Source organism: Odontomachus brunneus, unplaced genomic scaffold (genome assembly GCF_010583005.1).
Source record: "Odontomachus brunneus isolate Ranch 3 - 2012 unplaced genomic scaffold, Obru_v1 Obru_scaffold_069, whole genome shotgun sequence".
Taxonomy (NCBI): Eukaryota; Metazoa; Arthropoda; class Insecta; order Hymenoptera; family Formicidae; genus Odontomachus; species Odontomachus brunneus.
In genome coordinates, this window is record NW_022639519.1 from 426946 (window position 1) to 443800 (window position 16855).

At 35.6% G+C, this 16855-nt stretch overlaps 1 protein-coding gene across 7 annotated transcripts in view; it reads right to left on the reverse strand.

Moving 5' to 3' along the window:
• LOC116846793 (kinase D-interacting substrate of 220 kDa) overlaps positions 1-16855 on the reverse strand; it is a 52653-nt gene that overhangs the window by 32729 nt on the left and 3069 nt on the right. The window contains exons 1-2 of one of the 7 annotated variants that reach the window (XM_032821072.1): positions 14722-15348; positions 5344-5511 (exon numbers count right to left, since the gene is read on the reverse strand). The exons of 2 other annotated variants lie outside the window; for them this stretch is intronic. In XM_032821072.1, the coding sequence (XP_032676963.1) occupies positions 5344-5511; positions 14722-14754 (201 nt within the window). In that variant the 5' untranslated portion in view covers positions 14755-15348. Of the gene's footprint in view, positions 1-5343; positions 6056-12049; positions 13208-14721; positions 15349-16855 lie in introns of those variants that run through there. 4 more of the 7 variants (XM_032821076.1, XM_032821074.1, XM_032821073.1 and 1 more) reach the window with 4 other exon arrangements.

The following is a 16855-nucleotide window of genomic DNA, read 5'->3' on the forward strand; positions in this document are numbered from 1 at the left end:
CGTGCTCGAGCCTGCGATAAGATACGAGTAAATTGCACGATGAAAAGAAGATTAAGAGTTCGTGAATAAAAAAAATGCACAAATTCGAATTGATTCGCGGTGTAAAGCGTGGAATAAAATGGAAAAGAAATGACAAGTCTCAAAAGTTGGGTTGGAGGAAGTAAGTCTCGAGCTTAATTTACCTTCTAGTTTCTTGGAACAGTAGGAAAAGTACAGTGACAGCCGAGTCACCTGAATTAAAGTGATTTTTAACTCCTACACTCTGAGAGGAAAAACATCTAAAAATAAAACATATTTATTCTGTCGGTACTAATAACATATTTATTTAAACCAAAATTCTTTTAAGTAAAATAAATAATTGCTTTCATGACGAGCTAAGGTTTTAGAAAAATATGTATTTTATCATTTTAAAAATACTTTACATTAATGTAAAAGTAAATATGTTATTAGTACCTGCCCAATAAATATTTCTTATTTCTCAGATATTTTATTCTTAGTATGCACAGTGAAGAATTTTTCACTCTAAATCATTGAATGAATATTTTCATTTGAGATTGAAGAGTGTATCTGATCTCTCCAAATTTCTTGGAGTGGGATATTAATCTGAACGAGGAAAAAATGGAAGTATTTTCGTTAGCGATAGCGAATGTTTCACTCGATCTTAGGATGTATCTGATTCTATATTTCTTCTATTCTGAACGAATATTTCAATCGATTAAAGTAAATATATTCTTGTAAATGTGCAGCACACTAGATTCACTTTTCAATTTCGAGTGAAAATGTTCATTCAACAATTCAGAATGAAGAATTTACTCCATATAAGTAAAAAATCACACAAATTTGAATGACTCGGTGGTCACTCTGTTTCTTGAAAAAAATTTCACTCAAAGAAACTTAGAGAAAGATATTCTATTGTTACAAGACTCACTCCAATCGATTGAAACATTCACCTCCACGGAGTCTGCATTAACTCCAAAAGTGCAGAAAAATTGTAAGAATGAAAAAATGAAACATTCACTCTTACAATCCCAAATTCACGTTCATGAATTACAAATTTTTTGTATCAGGAATATTTGCTTAATATTTGCGAATATTTACTTATATTACTTTAATCGACAGCGTCTGACAGGCTAATTTACATTCGAAGTACTAACTTTAAAATTTTTTATTGTTCCTATCATACATTGAACAATGCTCCAATTTATTTTTGCGCATATATTAATTGTATAAGAGCATTTGTAATTTTGTACATTCAATAAAACGTAAATTCTGCAGAAAAAGTCATTATTCTACTGATAAAGATTTCATCTCCAGTATCCCGTTGACACAGTTTAATTTTCAGAAAAATGCCTTCAATCGCGATAAAAGAGATGTCATTTCACGTCACCGAATTTTCACCTTTCTATTCAGTCGCACCGAGATTGTTTTCCGTGTAGAATACATCCATCATGCCGAGGAGAAGTCGGAGAAGAATTCGAACGTCGGAATGTTCCCAACATTGTCGACCTGTCAACGAAGATTCAACGGAGTACGCGACGAATTCTGAAATTCGAACGCGCGAAAATCGCACGCGAGCCAGCAGCGACGACCCTGTATCTCGTGCAATGATTCCGCTCGTAAATCGTCGCGTTCAAGAATCTCAAATGAATGACGTGCGCCTGTGATACGTGTGCGAACGGGGAACTCATTCGGGGTTTTTTGGAGGGAAATTTGGCACGAGGTCGAGAGCGAAGAGCGCGCGAGAGAACAAGAATCGCGATTGTCGCGGGCGAAATCGCAGGTGCTACTCGCGAATCGGACGTATTTCGCGTTGAAATATATAACGCCGGTGAAGGAACAAAAAATTAGACGTATTAATCAATCCATCCGAACATAGATCGTGGTTTCATGTAGAGGAATTCTCGCGCGAATTGACCAACGATCAGCGCGTCGGCGACACCCGCGATAAATTTCGTGCCAACGTGTGAGTAGATTTCGCTGAATTTAGCGGCATGCATGCGGAATGGTTCGCGAAATTATTGTCACCCGAACATGCCATAACGACGGGTAACTCGCATGTTAGGAAGACGCCGAAACTGGCGCTTATTATTATTCGCGAACTGTGAAATAATTTAAATCGTTCCGCAAAAATTTCGCGTTACACTTCGGACGTTGCACGTCGAAGGCGGCCGAGGAAAAGATCGACGGAGACTGAGTGTAGACGTGTCTACTTCGATGGGCAACTCGATAATAATAACGACAGTCACGGGACACCTCTGAATCGCGTCTCGAATAAATTCACAGCTACAACCGCGGAGGTTTTTGTTGCCTAAATTCAAGTGAAAACAGAGTGTAACAAGACGGCGTGTCGTCAGTCATAACACGACACTACAGTTACATTAACATGCGAATTATACATTGTCCGCTGAAAGTATCCTGCCAAAACAGAACATCCTCCGTGACTTCGCACGTTAATATGAATGACGTTGTTTCGAATCATTCAGCGTCAGAAGATACATTGAATTATATTGACACGCAAATTATTCGCTGCCACTGAAAGCCCCTGCCAAAACGGTATAGCCTACGTGACTCTGCGCGATAATATGAATGACGTAATTTTGAGTCATTCAGCGCCAGGATAGAGAATAGGTCAGTGTAGATCTCCGCTAGCCAGAGTTAAGACGAAGCATGATGACTCCTGATTGGCCGCCTTTTGTCCGTCATTTTTAGGGATGACGTGAGTGGAAATGAGAGAGAAACTCTAAGAGTACATACTCTAAGAATACAAACTTTTGCAGAGAGAAGAAAGACAGAAACATAAAGGTAGAAGTCAATCAGAACTCGCGCTGATGGTCAAGTAATAACTGACAATTTCTATTTTTCTATCAGCGCGAGTTCTGATTGATTTTTGTTTTCTTGTTTTTAGTTTTTCTGCCAAAATACGCATTCACTCCAAAATTAAAGTGACAAAGCACACCGCAGTTTCTCTTTTACTCACTCACTTCCTCCCTATAAATGGCGGACAATATCTTAAGAGCCCAGACGCACAGAAAAAGACAAACTAAGACTTAAGCAGTAAGAAAATTGACCAATCACAATCGATTATTCTTCAATTATAAAAAAAATCATCAACTGTGGTTAATCAATTTACTCACTACTTAAGTTTTATTACTTACGTTTTCCTGTATGTTTCCGAACACTAACTCTAACTTGAGGAACTTTCTAGGTTAGTGAAAAAGCGCGATGTGATGTTGGCGACATGGTCATGCGTATGTACTTAAAAAACATAAGTATATGATGCGCGGATTTATTTAAAAGACGCGGCAATCATTTCGGTGGACACGTGGTGCGAGAAGGCGTAGCGATATAGTTCTTAGTAACAGTCTTTAGGAACGAGCAATCTTACTATCTTGTTGAGTTTTTCATTGTTGTAGGAGTCTCGCTATTTAAAATACACGACGACTATTTTTCACGAACATATGGTGTGTGAATGCGCGATTGTGTGCTTCTCAATAGAATCTCGCGAACGAGTCACTCCGTTATCTCGAGGCTTCTGTTATTGCTGGAGTCTCGCACTTTCGATAAGACTCGCATTCGCAACTTTACCGTTAGCATAGTACTCGCGTTTTCTTACATTAGCTGCGACTCACGTTAACAAAGCCAATTTTAAAATTACGTCTACGTGGATTGTTTATGGGTCATTTACCCGGATGTATATATAATTTTTCATATAGATAACGTAAACTATATGAAATATTGAAAATTATATATGTATTAATATATGTATAATATATATTTGTGTATTTTTTATATACATATTAATGTACATAAAAAATATACGGAAAAGAATAATTGAATTATAAGACAGTTACTGTATCTATTTTCGGCATTAATTATAAATGTAATGCTTAAAAAAAATAACATGAAATTTTTATTTTATTATACGATTGATTGATAGATTCAACTCTGAAGGTAAAAATGTAACCAAAGATTTTCATGGACTATAACTTATTTAACAAATAGCGCTCATAAATTTATATCAGGATTCTAAAGAAATTAAATGGAAATATAAACTTATCTTAATTTTTTTAGTATGTCATGCATCCTTTAAGCGATATCCATACAATACGGAGAAAAAAAGTTTAATTGGATGAACCAATTTCTGATAAAATATAAACGATTCAGAAATTCTAAGTAAAGTTAAGAATTCAGTCTAAATCATCGAGAAATTTTTGGTTAACTTAAACGGAATTCAAATTAATCGGATAATTTCTGAATCGTTCATGTTTCAGAAATTAATTCATACAATAAAATTTCTTTTTATCATGTAGATTATTCATTGTCCACTTAGATGATATCTCACATATAGTTTACTTTGTCTACACACAAATGTAGAGTGTCATAATTTAGCGTAACCTGAATCTAACCTGAAAAAACTTCGTAGCCGCATTAAAATTTGTCGCGTGACGTCCCATGCACTTCAACACACTGAGAAAAAAATGTTTGGTACATGTAACTAATCATATGGAAAAATAACCACTATAAATTATAATCGGAAAAATTATTTTCTTATTAAATTCTGCTATAACGTTAATAATAATAACCTTATACGCGTATTACTATTACCATTTCACTACAAAAATTTTTGAGGTAAAAAATAATTATAATTTCAATTAGATCAACTATTTTTTCTCTCAGTGCAACGACAGATTTTTCATATGTTAAATGTTTCGGAAAACAGAATACGTCAGAATATCGATTTCAAGTACAAATGCACGTATGAGAGACCAGACTCTTCATAAAAGTTTCGAGTCGACGACGTGTGAAGAACGTCGAAATTTCGCGGACGTTGGAGAACAACGTCTCTTTATTTACGTCTCTTCGTACAAAGTAGCTAAAGGCTTGTCTACAATACGTTGAATAAGTTTAGCATAGTAAAACATTGAAAAAAAAATAAAAATAATTTATTTTGCTTACGCATCTCCCCTTCCTTTCCCTCATACTTTAGCTCCGGACTTACACCGAAAGTATTTTTCTTAAATAAGAGTACTTACTTAAATATTCTTGTTTAGGTACATACTTAAGTATTTACTTAAGAATATTATTTAAGAGAAATACTTCCAGTGCAAGGAAATTGGAGCACTTCCTTTACGCCGAAAATATTTCTCTAAGCTCTTATTTAAGTAAGTACTTTTAAGAGAAGTACTTACAGCGGGAGCTAGAGTATGAGAACGTAAAAAAAGCAAAGTAAATTATTTGTATTTACTCCAACTTACTACCTCAAGTTTACTCACGCGTATTGTAGACGAGCCTTAAGAACAGAAACGAACGGAGTTGTCGCGGAGAACATTCCGGCGGAGTTACCTCGTGGAACCGATGTTCCAGACGATGCACGATGTTATGAGGCCGTCCTTTCAGCAAGGAAAACTGATTTCTACGGCACTCTCCGGCACTCACGGTGACGTGTCTGTAACTCTTGTCGCCGAACACTCTGGTCTTCGTGCGCAGATGAGACATCTCGAGGACGGCTCTCTATCTTTCAACACGACTATTTCACTATTTCACTATCCACAGATTCAGTCCCCCGACGCGGAAGTCGAGTAGCATTCGCGTCGTCGGCGCTCTCCTCTCTCTATCTCTCTTTCTCTCTCTCTCTCTCTCTCTCTCTCTCTCTCTCTGTCTCTCTCTATCTCTACCTCTACCTCTTCCTCTCGTTCCTCTTGAGATCGACTCGACAAATATGTCGTCTAAATCTGCACTAATTATACGCGCTCGAAATAAACATCGATGGTATTTTCGACGCGGCGAGGAGTCATCCTTGACACACGTTTCTCGCACGGTTTCGCATCGCGACAGGCATTAATAATAGCACCAAACGTTCACCTCGGTTAACTTTCATAATTGCTTAATTAATCGCACGTTCGGTTCAAACGGAACTGATGTCGCGCCGCGCCAAAAGTTAGACGATCGAGAAATTATCGTTGCGCGCAGGAGTCGTGTCTCTTCGTTTCCTTCGCTCCTTTTTCCTCGATGAACACAAGGATGCAGTAAGAGACAATATGTGCATCACGTCACTCTGGAAAAAGTGTGTGTGGGTTCGTCTTGTGTCACTGTAACGCGTTTATCCTTGCTTCGTGATTTGTAAGGCGCGCTATATCGTTCGCTATATCTTCATTATATTAATACATTATAATAATTATATTAATATTAACCACATTCTTCGATTAATTATTTACTTATGAATTGAGTCAACTCTCCCTCTCTCTTTTTCTACTTGGACAGTTATCGACAGAACGACGTAGGTGAAGGCACATTTGCTTTCACCGATGTAGGACGATGAGTCTTGTATATGTTTCAAACCGTTTATCGATTTTCACACATAGGAAAAGATATACGTTCAAGTAAACTTATTCCGAGTATTTCATAACTTCATTTCGCTGCGAAAATAATACTTGAGAATCAATTTATGAGATAAAAGTTTTATTTCACAGAAATCCAGAGTTGGATAGTAACTAGTTAAAAAGTTAAAAGTTAAGTTAAAAAGTTAAATAGCTTTAACTTAACTTAGTTACATTTTTATATTCTTAACTTTTAATTTAACTTAGTTACATTTTATCGGTAACTATTAACTTTTAATTCAATTATCTTGAAGTTAATCATGCCATAAAGGTGTCGCGAAACGTCGAAAGCCTGTTCAGTGCAGGAGATCTCATTTTTGACAATCTTCGAGGAAAAATATCCAATAAAAAGGACCCTGCACTAATCATATGAAAAAATTGGTTCCAGTCAAATTGACTAAAACTATGATATTTTGTAGCTTATGAGGTGCTAATAAAAAATCTTCAACAAAAAGTGTGAAAAAATAGACAGTTTTTTTTCTAGCGCCATTAGAAAGTTGCTATTTTAGGTCTAACCGAACTTTTATCTACAATACACAGATTGCTTTTTTAACTCTCTAGTAAAAAAAGTTGATAGAGAACGATAGAATAAAATTCTATCGTTCTATCATTTTCTATCGTTTTGAATATGGATTTTGGTTCGTGAATTCACAAATGTGAATAATATTCTATCGTATACGACAGAATACAATAAACAGTGATAGAATTTCTATCGTTAGTTTCCTATAGAATACGAAATCGTTTATAATCAGATAAAATACGAGAAAATACGATAGGATTTATATCTGAAGTTGCGTGCGAGAACGATACAGCTTAAAGAAAACGACTCAAATTGATAGCGCTATCAATCTTATCGTATTTTATCATATTTTATCTGGTTATACACGATTTTGTATTCTATAGGAAACTAACGATAGAAATTCTATTATTATCTATTGTATTCTATTGTATACGATAGAATACTATTCACATTTTGTAAATTCACGAACTAAAATCCATATTCAAAACGATTATTAGAAAATGATAGAAAATGATAGAAAATTATTATTTTATTCTATCGTTCTCTATAAACTTTTTTTACCAGGAACATGAATCTATTCAATAATGGACACACGTATGGTTATATATAAATACCTATACAGTTAAAAAAGTAATCTGTGTACTGTGTGTAAAGGTTCGGTTAGACCTAAAATAGCAATTTTCTAATGGCACTAAAAAAAACATTGTCCATTTTTTCACACTTTTTGTTGATCAACATCTCATAAGCTACAAAATATCATAGTTTTAGTCAATTTGATTGAAACCACTTTTTTCGTATGATTAGTGCCGGGTCCTCTCGAAAAAACTTTATTACTTTAATTTAATAAGTATCTGTAAATAAAACATGTTTCCAAATAAGGTATATATTTGTTTTTTTCATTATTTGTAAAACTGAGTCCTTGAAGTCATGAAATGAAACAAATTTAACTTTTAACTTTTTAATTACTTTTTTTTATTAACTTAACTTTTAATTCAATTAATTTCATTATGGGTTAACTTAGTTAAATTTAATTAAGTTAAAGTTAATCTTAACTAAGTTAAATTTTCAAAGCTATTAACTTTAACTTAACTTAGTTAAAAAAAAAGTTAACTTACCCAACTCTGCAGAAATTATATAATTTTATTTCACAAGAAATAAACTTTATGCTCCACACACATAAATTTTTTAGTATTTTTTCCTCAACGCATAAGTCTATCATATTTACTCAGAATATATTCTGAATCCTAGCATGTTGAATCGTCTTAACCAAAAATATTAAATTTAAACAAAACTTCGATTTGCTTCAATAGTTCGAGCCGAATCAACTTTTTCCTCGATAAAATTTTAGAATATTCTTGCAAAGAGAGAATAAGTTTCTTTTTACGAATATATTTTGAAACTATTCTATGGAGAAACTTAATTATGGAGAAAATATTCTTTTATTGAAGATAACCAGTACTTAAAGGAAGCTAAAGTAAGCTGGTTGATTGTTTTTCTTAACAGTAGAACGACATTTTTCCGTGTACTTCTCTGTGATCTTAATGAACGCGCATTTAATTTACGAAAGCAAGTAAAACACGCCCGTTTGCTCCTTTTTCGAAGAATTAGGTATCGTGTGTTTGCACAAATTCACCAACAATAATACACTTAGGTGAACAAACGAAGGTGCCACGATTAACGAATAAGAGCGAGGTACGTCTAGCACCATGCAAATTCAATAACAGCGATCGCTTTGAAAGATAAGATAAGTCACTTCTGACAACAGACACGGCAGAGAGAAACATGCGTCTAGATGCGAACAATTACTTCAGTCTGAGGAATTATCGATCAACGACTACGTAGGCAGATCGATGCGCCGCGCGTGCGACGATTGCGAGATACGGCGTGATAAAACTAATTCGCGATGACACGATGGTGAATAAAATTAACTTCGCAATAAAATTCGCAATTGAGCAGATAATTTTCAAATAGGGCCGCGCGCTCACAGCTATTAAACGGCAGCTGACAAAGAGGAAGATCAGCTGATGATACTCGCTCCTTCTTCGCGATCTCCGCGATTTTCGCGTTCGCGCGAAGAACAAAACTGCTGGCAGTTCGCCAGCATAGTTTTGACACTTTTATCTTCGCTTCGTCGGCTACTTATCATTTCGACCACATGCGTATCGAACCTTTTTGAGTGCTTGATAAGCGAATCCGTTTCACACTTCTGTATCTAACAGAGCAGAATATTTTCGGCGACTCTAAATATTTCGGCTGCGTGATATAAATATTAATTTCGTACTACGTCATTTGTTCAATGACGCAATTTCTTTTTTATTTTTTTTTATGGAATCTTTACGCAGAGCGTTTACTATTCAAAGATTACGAATATTACATATATCGTCAATTAAGGAAAAGAAAAATAAAGTTGAACGTGACGAAGTAGAAATATCGAATTAATTTTAGATATTGCAACATTGATATTATTTTCTGGAAATCAATCATGAACGAGTACTGGCGTGAGTAATCTGGCGATATTATCATCAAACACATGTGAAACGTACAAGTTAACGTTAAGTCGATAAATTCCTCAGAAATGAGGAAGCTAAAACCTGATAATGAGTCACTTCGTGCAAAGACGGCACGTCAACATCGCCATTTATATGCCAACAACTGAAAACGATGAGCTAAACTCACGATTTTCGGAGTATCTTCGTCTGCTTAATATATATAATCTTATTCTTATTTCTTACACGAAAAGTTTGATTAGATTGACCCAATTTTTGGTAAAGTATGAACAAATCAGAAAATTCCGGTTGATGTTATCAGAATTCTGTTCAAGTTAATCAGAAATCTTCTAACTCCTAACCAGAATTTCTACTTCGTTTATATTTTATTAGAAATTTGCTTAAAAATTAAGAATTTTTAAAAAATATAATCTTATCCTTCATTGTTTTATATACTTCAAGATTCTTCCAAAACCAAAAGAAAAATATTTCAATACCTAAAGAATGAACTTTAGTTGCAAGATGCTATTTTTTGCGTAATCCTACTCTCTAAGTGAAAACCGAAAGAATGAGAGCATTCCTCCTTTAATAAAGTGAACTATTAATCGGAAATCTACTACAATGAGAAGAAAATGTTTAAAAATTTATTAGTGGGATATGAAGTTTATTTCTGAGAAATACAGTTTATTTCTGTGAAATGACCTTTACTTCTGTGAATAAACTTTATTCTACAACAAAACTTTATTCTACAACAAAATTTATTACAACAAAATACTTTTTCCTTACTATAAATTTCCTTATTCCAACTTTTTTCCTCTTTTGAATTAAGAGGAAAATACGTTTATGTGAGGCAGAATCTTTTAGCAGAAGAAATTCTATTAAGAACAGGATTCGTGTCAAAAGATGAAATTCCTCTAACTTTAAGAACATTGTGGCTAGAATATATTTTCCTCTTGGTTTTAGAAGAATTCTCTCGAGGCCAAGTATGAAAAGATTCCATTCCAAGATAAGAATATACATTTTGAGTGTGTTCTATTTGTGAGAAAAACGTGAAATTGATAAAAAGGACACACAGAAAAGCGAAACGAAATTTTGCAATCGTTACACGGAATGATGATGTCCTCGGCACAATGTGACAACCTCATTCCAATTTTATCCCGGACCATGGAGCCAGAGGACGACGAATTTCATCGAAGTCATCGACATTCCCTCCATTCGTTCACGAATTATTTTCGCGCCACTCTCGACATCGGGAGAGTATTTCGCGAGAAGAGTAAATCGAGCGTATTCAGGCCACGCGTCGCGAATATATAGGGCGGTAAGCACGATCGAAGTACGAAAGAAGTTCGCGTCTCGTGCCTCGTGACTAATTTGCGAACGGTGTCCCTCGACGCTCTACGAATGTTTCACGACGCTTTTCATTAACGCACGTTTGCGTAACTGTTCTATTATCCATTCGTAGACTTGCGCCGAGCTATTTCTTTTCCACCCGAGCTTCTCGGAAATTATAATCCCGCGAATATGCCATCTGCCTTTAAAATTCGCGGCTACGTACGCATCGAATACCGATCATTCTAACGAGATTCAAAGTTTGCAAAACTTTGTTGAGATTGTCAGATACAAGATACTCATCGTCCTATTATATTGTCCTATAGAGATCGTAAACGTCTCATGGCTGTTGTCGGCAAAAAGGATCACTACTTTCTTAATATGACGTGAATTGAGAGTTGACTTTTACCGTGACGAATTTTATACACAGAAAAATATATACTGCCTTCAAGTCGTTACTTGTTTCAAGTATTTCATACTTGTTTCATTACTTCTTTCAAGTATTTCATAAATTCATACATCCACAAATCTATTATGAGCTCGTCATAAGCATCGAATTTATTCAAAAGATATTTGGAGACCTTGTATGTTTAGCATTTCAATTAAGAATATTGAAAGAACATTAGAAGAATATTAAAAGAATATTAATATGACAAAAATCCTATACCGTTTATTTTACCGCATAGAGTCGAGTCGGTGATTTTCTTGATAAAGTTCTATCATGTTTTTGTAAAAAAAAAATCCTTCATTGAGTACATGATAACGAGTTTTTCTTAAATTTCTAATGAGTATATTTCAAGTAACTGTTATGGAAAGAGAAAAATTATTCTTCGTTGAAGATAACTATAATGCAAAAGAAAGAAAATAAACCGAATGATTGCTTTCTTGGTGTAGTAGAACGATATTTTTCTCTGTATAGTAATTGAATATTGTCTAAATTCTTTATTGTCGTCACGATGACGAATAAATCCAAACGCGAATCTATTATACGGCAATCAATGGTCGTAGAAATGATCGTAGGCAACGCGCTGATTCGGCCTGTAAAGACTCAGCAATATGCGAAATAAGCTTGGCTAAGTTCCCTTACATCGGAAGTATTCATCTTCAGTAAGAGAAATACTTGAGAAAAATATCTCCGGTGTAAGGGAGTTAGAGTATAGAGCGAAATACATTACTTTTATTTCTCACTCCATCTTACGTTAAGCTTACTCCGCGTACTGTAGACGAGCCTTAAGGGCGCGAACGCGAAATAGTCTCGCCGTAAAGTACGATAAAGTGGATCGAGGCCAAGGATCGAGGAGTTAGGAGGGCGGAGACGGTGGCTTTTAATCACTCACTAAACGAAGCAGAACGTCGCGTCATTACACCATTCTATATCGTCACTCCACGATTGTCGCGAACGTCACGATCCTTGACGTCATGTTGTTTACGAAATATATCGCGATCTGCGCAACCTTGTCGACCCGACATGAGTCGTATACGTTGCACGAGCAAATACGTCGTCGACGAGCGAACGAGGATCTCTCCTGGAGAATTTGATCTTACTTTCAATTCACTGTCGCCGTACCTTTCACGACATTCGCACCTGCTGAGTTCGCTCGTTACCGATTGTCCGCGGAAGATCGCGACTGAATCGACTCTCCGAGTATGAACTGAAATATCCTTCCTAGTATGCTTCAAACACACCGTAGATCACCGCGCGGATTTACGCGAAATCAGAGTCGCGCGAGTCGACTCCGTCAGGACAAAGGAGACCACGGATTGATGACGACGACGACGATGACGTCAGGTCGATCGCGAGGCTCGCACGGCGCGCACCAAGCCGAGCGGTGTAACATCCTTCGCGTAACTGCGGCCGGGAACAATTGACCGAGGCAACAACACCTGACGCGTGTGGGCGATCCACGTGGACGCGAGGCCGGCCCCTTTCGCTGCCAGGTGGTGCAAAAAGCAAAGAGAGAGAGAGAGAGAAGGAGGGGGGGAGACATGCAAAGACTACGACACTACATCATATACGGCCGCGTGGGAGCCGGAGAGAACGTCGAGAGACGTTGGCCTCTTTGTTTGCCGTTCTGGCGTTGGCCTCTTTTCGTCCTCCTTGTCGAGAGTGCATCTCGAAAGAGATACCTCACCTATTATTGCTTCGCGACATTCTGCTCAACGTGCGATGAATGTAGCTATTTTGAGTGAGAGTCACCTGATAAATGTTGTGATAAGATTGTGTTCGGTGTCGATAAGACGAGTTGAGCAGACGGCATTTTACGGTAAACGCGCGCGGTGTGATAACAGCAGACGGGGACAATACTTGGACGCGACTGTTTGGACATTCGCGCGCGATTCCTCACGGCGAATGTATAGCGATCTCGTTATGGACATTTATGGACGAATATACACAGAAGACAAAAGAATATTCTTGAGAAAATATCCTGATTTCTGACATGTTAGGGCCGGTTTCACTAACTCCGGTTACGGTCAAATCTGACTGATGGTATCAGGGTTCCAGCTGAAAATTCTAATGAATAAGAATGACAAAGTACTCATGTCCATCAGTTGGAACTCGGATACCGTCGATCAGATTTTGACCGTAACCGAGTTGGTGAAACCGGCCCTTAATCTTCAAATGAAACTACACAGCGTTAAATAAGAAGATGAATTACTTGCAAGAATATATCTTACATAATTCGATAAAGAAAAACCTGTGTTCTTATTATTCAAAAATAATTTTCATAAAAATCATAAAATATTGGATTGAGAATGTGATGTCTTTAAGTGTCATTGTCATAAAAATAATTATATTGTACTTCTTATGAAACGATTGAGATAAATATACTATATATTCAAATAAAATGATAACATTGTTGAAGTTCAAGACTTTATTTAATTCTCTCAACAGAATTATATCGTTGCTTATATATGAAACAATAATTGTTGATTTGAGTATATTAGTTTTAAGTGGATAAGAATGCCTGGAATATAACACACATTTAAAAGCACATCATATTCTCAATCACTAATTAAATATTAATAAATGATAAATAATTATTAATAATTAATCTTAAAAATATTAATTATAATATAATTAATTATAATAATAATTCATAATTATGAATAAATAACATTATATATTCTTGATAATTAATTAGATAATAATATACTAATTAAATAATGATAATTAATAATAAAAAATTGTCTCGATAAGCCGCGAACGATGTATTCATTACTTCATTTCTGACTTTTCAGTCTCTTGTTGATGAGATATTTTCAGATATCGTATTTGTACTAACAACATTAATCCTCAGATAAATTTCATTTAACTATCCCCATGTTTAATACGAGAAAAAGAAAGAGAAACCGACAGAGAGAGAGAGAGAGAGAGAGAGAGAGAGAGAGAGAGAGAGAGAGAGAATGGAAAAATTTCCCAGTTACGATTACTTATTCCGTTATTTGCAAAGTTCAATAATGACAGAGTGTCGATAATTCGCATTGCACGTCCGTTAGAAGTGCGGACAATTGATTGTCAAATGATTTTAGCAGGATAAACAAATGTTAACAGACAATATAACAAAGGCGACGCGTATTTATATCGGGAAGAAAATGGCCCGAAGATGCACCACGCTTGTAATAAATGTTGGCCAGCGTGTTTACGAGTGGTCGGAAATCCTTTGTTTGAATAAGAGAAAGAGAGAGAGAAGAAAAAGAGCATGTACTATATCGGTATAGAATGACCTATCTGCTATATGTTCGTATACAATAAAGTATCCAACCACACATTAGAATGCTAAATTACCAAAAATACTGCTTCGAATAAGATTATTATTCAGATTAGCGAGGATGAGGTTCGATCATTGATACCAAGAAATGTTGCGAAAATTGCCGTAAGATTGCTGTTTCTCATTCAACGAAGGTTGTGTTTAAGGTTTTCATTTGGTCGCGGAACGATTGACGGAAAGATCGAAAGATCAACTTAATATTTCGGTTAGAATAGCGAATAATTTTTGATATTATTTACCAAATTATAGTATGTCCATATATTGTGCCACATTGTGCCAGAATTGTACAATATGCAGTCTAAGATTTGATATTAAAACTTGCATTTGATATATCGAAAATTTATGTAGCGATTCAAATTCCTGAATTTCAATAAGAGTGTAATCTCTTCGTCACTTATTCACATGACACCAATTCGATGGATGTGATGAGTACTAACGTTAGAAAGTCGTGTTCGGTTATGTTTATATATATACGAACACTCGACAAACTTCGTCCTTTCGGTTCGGTTCGTGAAATTCGTACGAGGGAGCATTTCGCAAATTGCTCTTTGTTCCGAGCGTGTAATGAAGACAACGGATAATTACGCGTGCGACTATTTTAATTCGCGCAGCATGATATTTTCGTTCGCGCTTTTGCTGCATTTGTAATGTGCCGACAGATCTTTACTATGGCTAAATAGTGAGTCAAAGACGATGGAGAAAATTTGTTCTCCGCCTACTCTGTAGACCATAAAGACACACACATATGTATACACAATAAAAGTATGCATACACAAAAAAATGTATATTATAATTGAAAGTGAATGTTACTTATTTCGAATATCTCATAAATTTATGTATTCACAAATCTACCACAAGTTCATCGTAAGAGCATCAAATTTATTCAAAATGCCAATTCTGAATCTTAGTAAGTTTGGCATTTCAATCAAGAATATTGAATTAAAACAAAAGTTTGGTTTCCTCACTACACTGAAAGAAAAAAATACCTAAAAAATAGTAAATACTTCTTTGGTGAGCATTAATAATATATTTATTAAATATATTACTTAAATATAAATTCCTTTGTTTAAATAGAATAAATAACTGCTATGAAAAGCAACGATTTTTAAAAAATGTATATTTGTTCGTCTGAAAAAGATACTTCCTCAATGTAAACATAAGTATCTCATTACAAATTTATGTTATACTAATATATATCCCCTGAATAAATATATTTTATTTTTAAATATTTTTCTCTTTCTCTATCACATATAGTGTACTCTAAAAAGAAGAAATTCTTCTCTTAAGTACACGATAATAAACTTTTCTCAAATTTGTGAGAGCATTTGTAAACTATTATCAGGAAAATATTCTTTGTTCTGAAAATAAGCATTATTTAAAAGAAAGAAAATCAACTGAGTGATAGTTTCTCTTAGCAGCAGAGAGAATTTTTTTTCTGTGCGTACAATATCAACCTGCTGCGCTTGTGCACGTTTCCTACCGTTTAAGTGCCGGATCTTCATCGATTTTCTATCGTTCTGCGTCTTTCCTCGTGCGTGACGTTCGCATAAACGCAGAAATCACGCTTGGATTAATCTGGCCGAGTAAACACTCGTGCGGATATTTATCGATGAACACTTTCGTCCATTCAACGTATCGTTGGGGAGATGCAGAGCGAACACCACGTGTTATGCAATTCTCGGAGCTCGTCTACATCCTATTCGTGCAATCGATACGCCACACGCGGTCGAGCACATTTCCACGTGGACGACGGCACGGGCACAAGCATTAATTAAACTCCGAACACGTTCATCAAGATAACTGAATTTTTCAATTGTCGTGTGTCGCTGCATCGCTCGGCTCATGTAATTGTTATCCGCTGCTGGCGCGTGTCACAAATGCTGAATCAGTTGCGGGACGTAAACGTCGACAAACGAACAATCTATTATTGTAATTAGCTACGTGAGTGCTTCATATTTATTATATGATACAAGCAACTTTCATAATATTTTCTGCATGTCTTTCATATCCGAATAACAAAAAATCGGAATTTAAATTTGGTGATGTTGCTACTTATTATTTATATCACGTTATCAAAGTGACGTGATATAGTTATAAATAATAAGTAGCAACATCTCCAAGTTTAAATCCCGATTTTTTGTTATTCGGATATGAAAGTCGCTATAATTATAGCGACTTGTAACACAGATCGTTTCAATTGAGAAAGAATAGGAGCAAGTTCGTCGGATTTCAAATGCGTTTGGCGCGAAAATACGAAGCAAACATTTCACTAGTCGCGATTAGAATGTCGCGCGACATGGTGAATGACATGATAGGTCGTGATGCAAACGAAACCGATAATCACGTGCCGGCTCTTGTTTTGCACGTTATCGA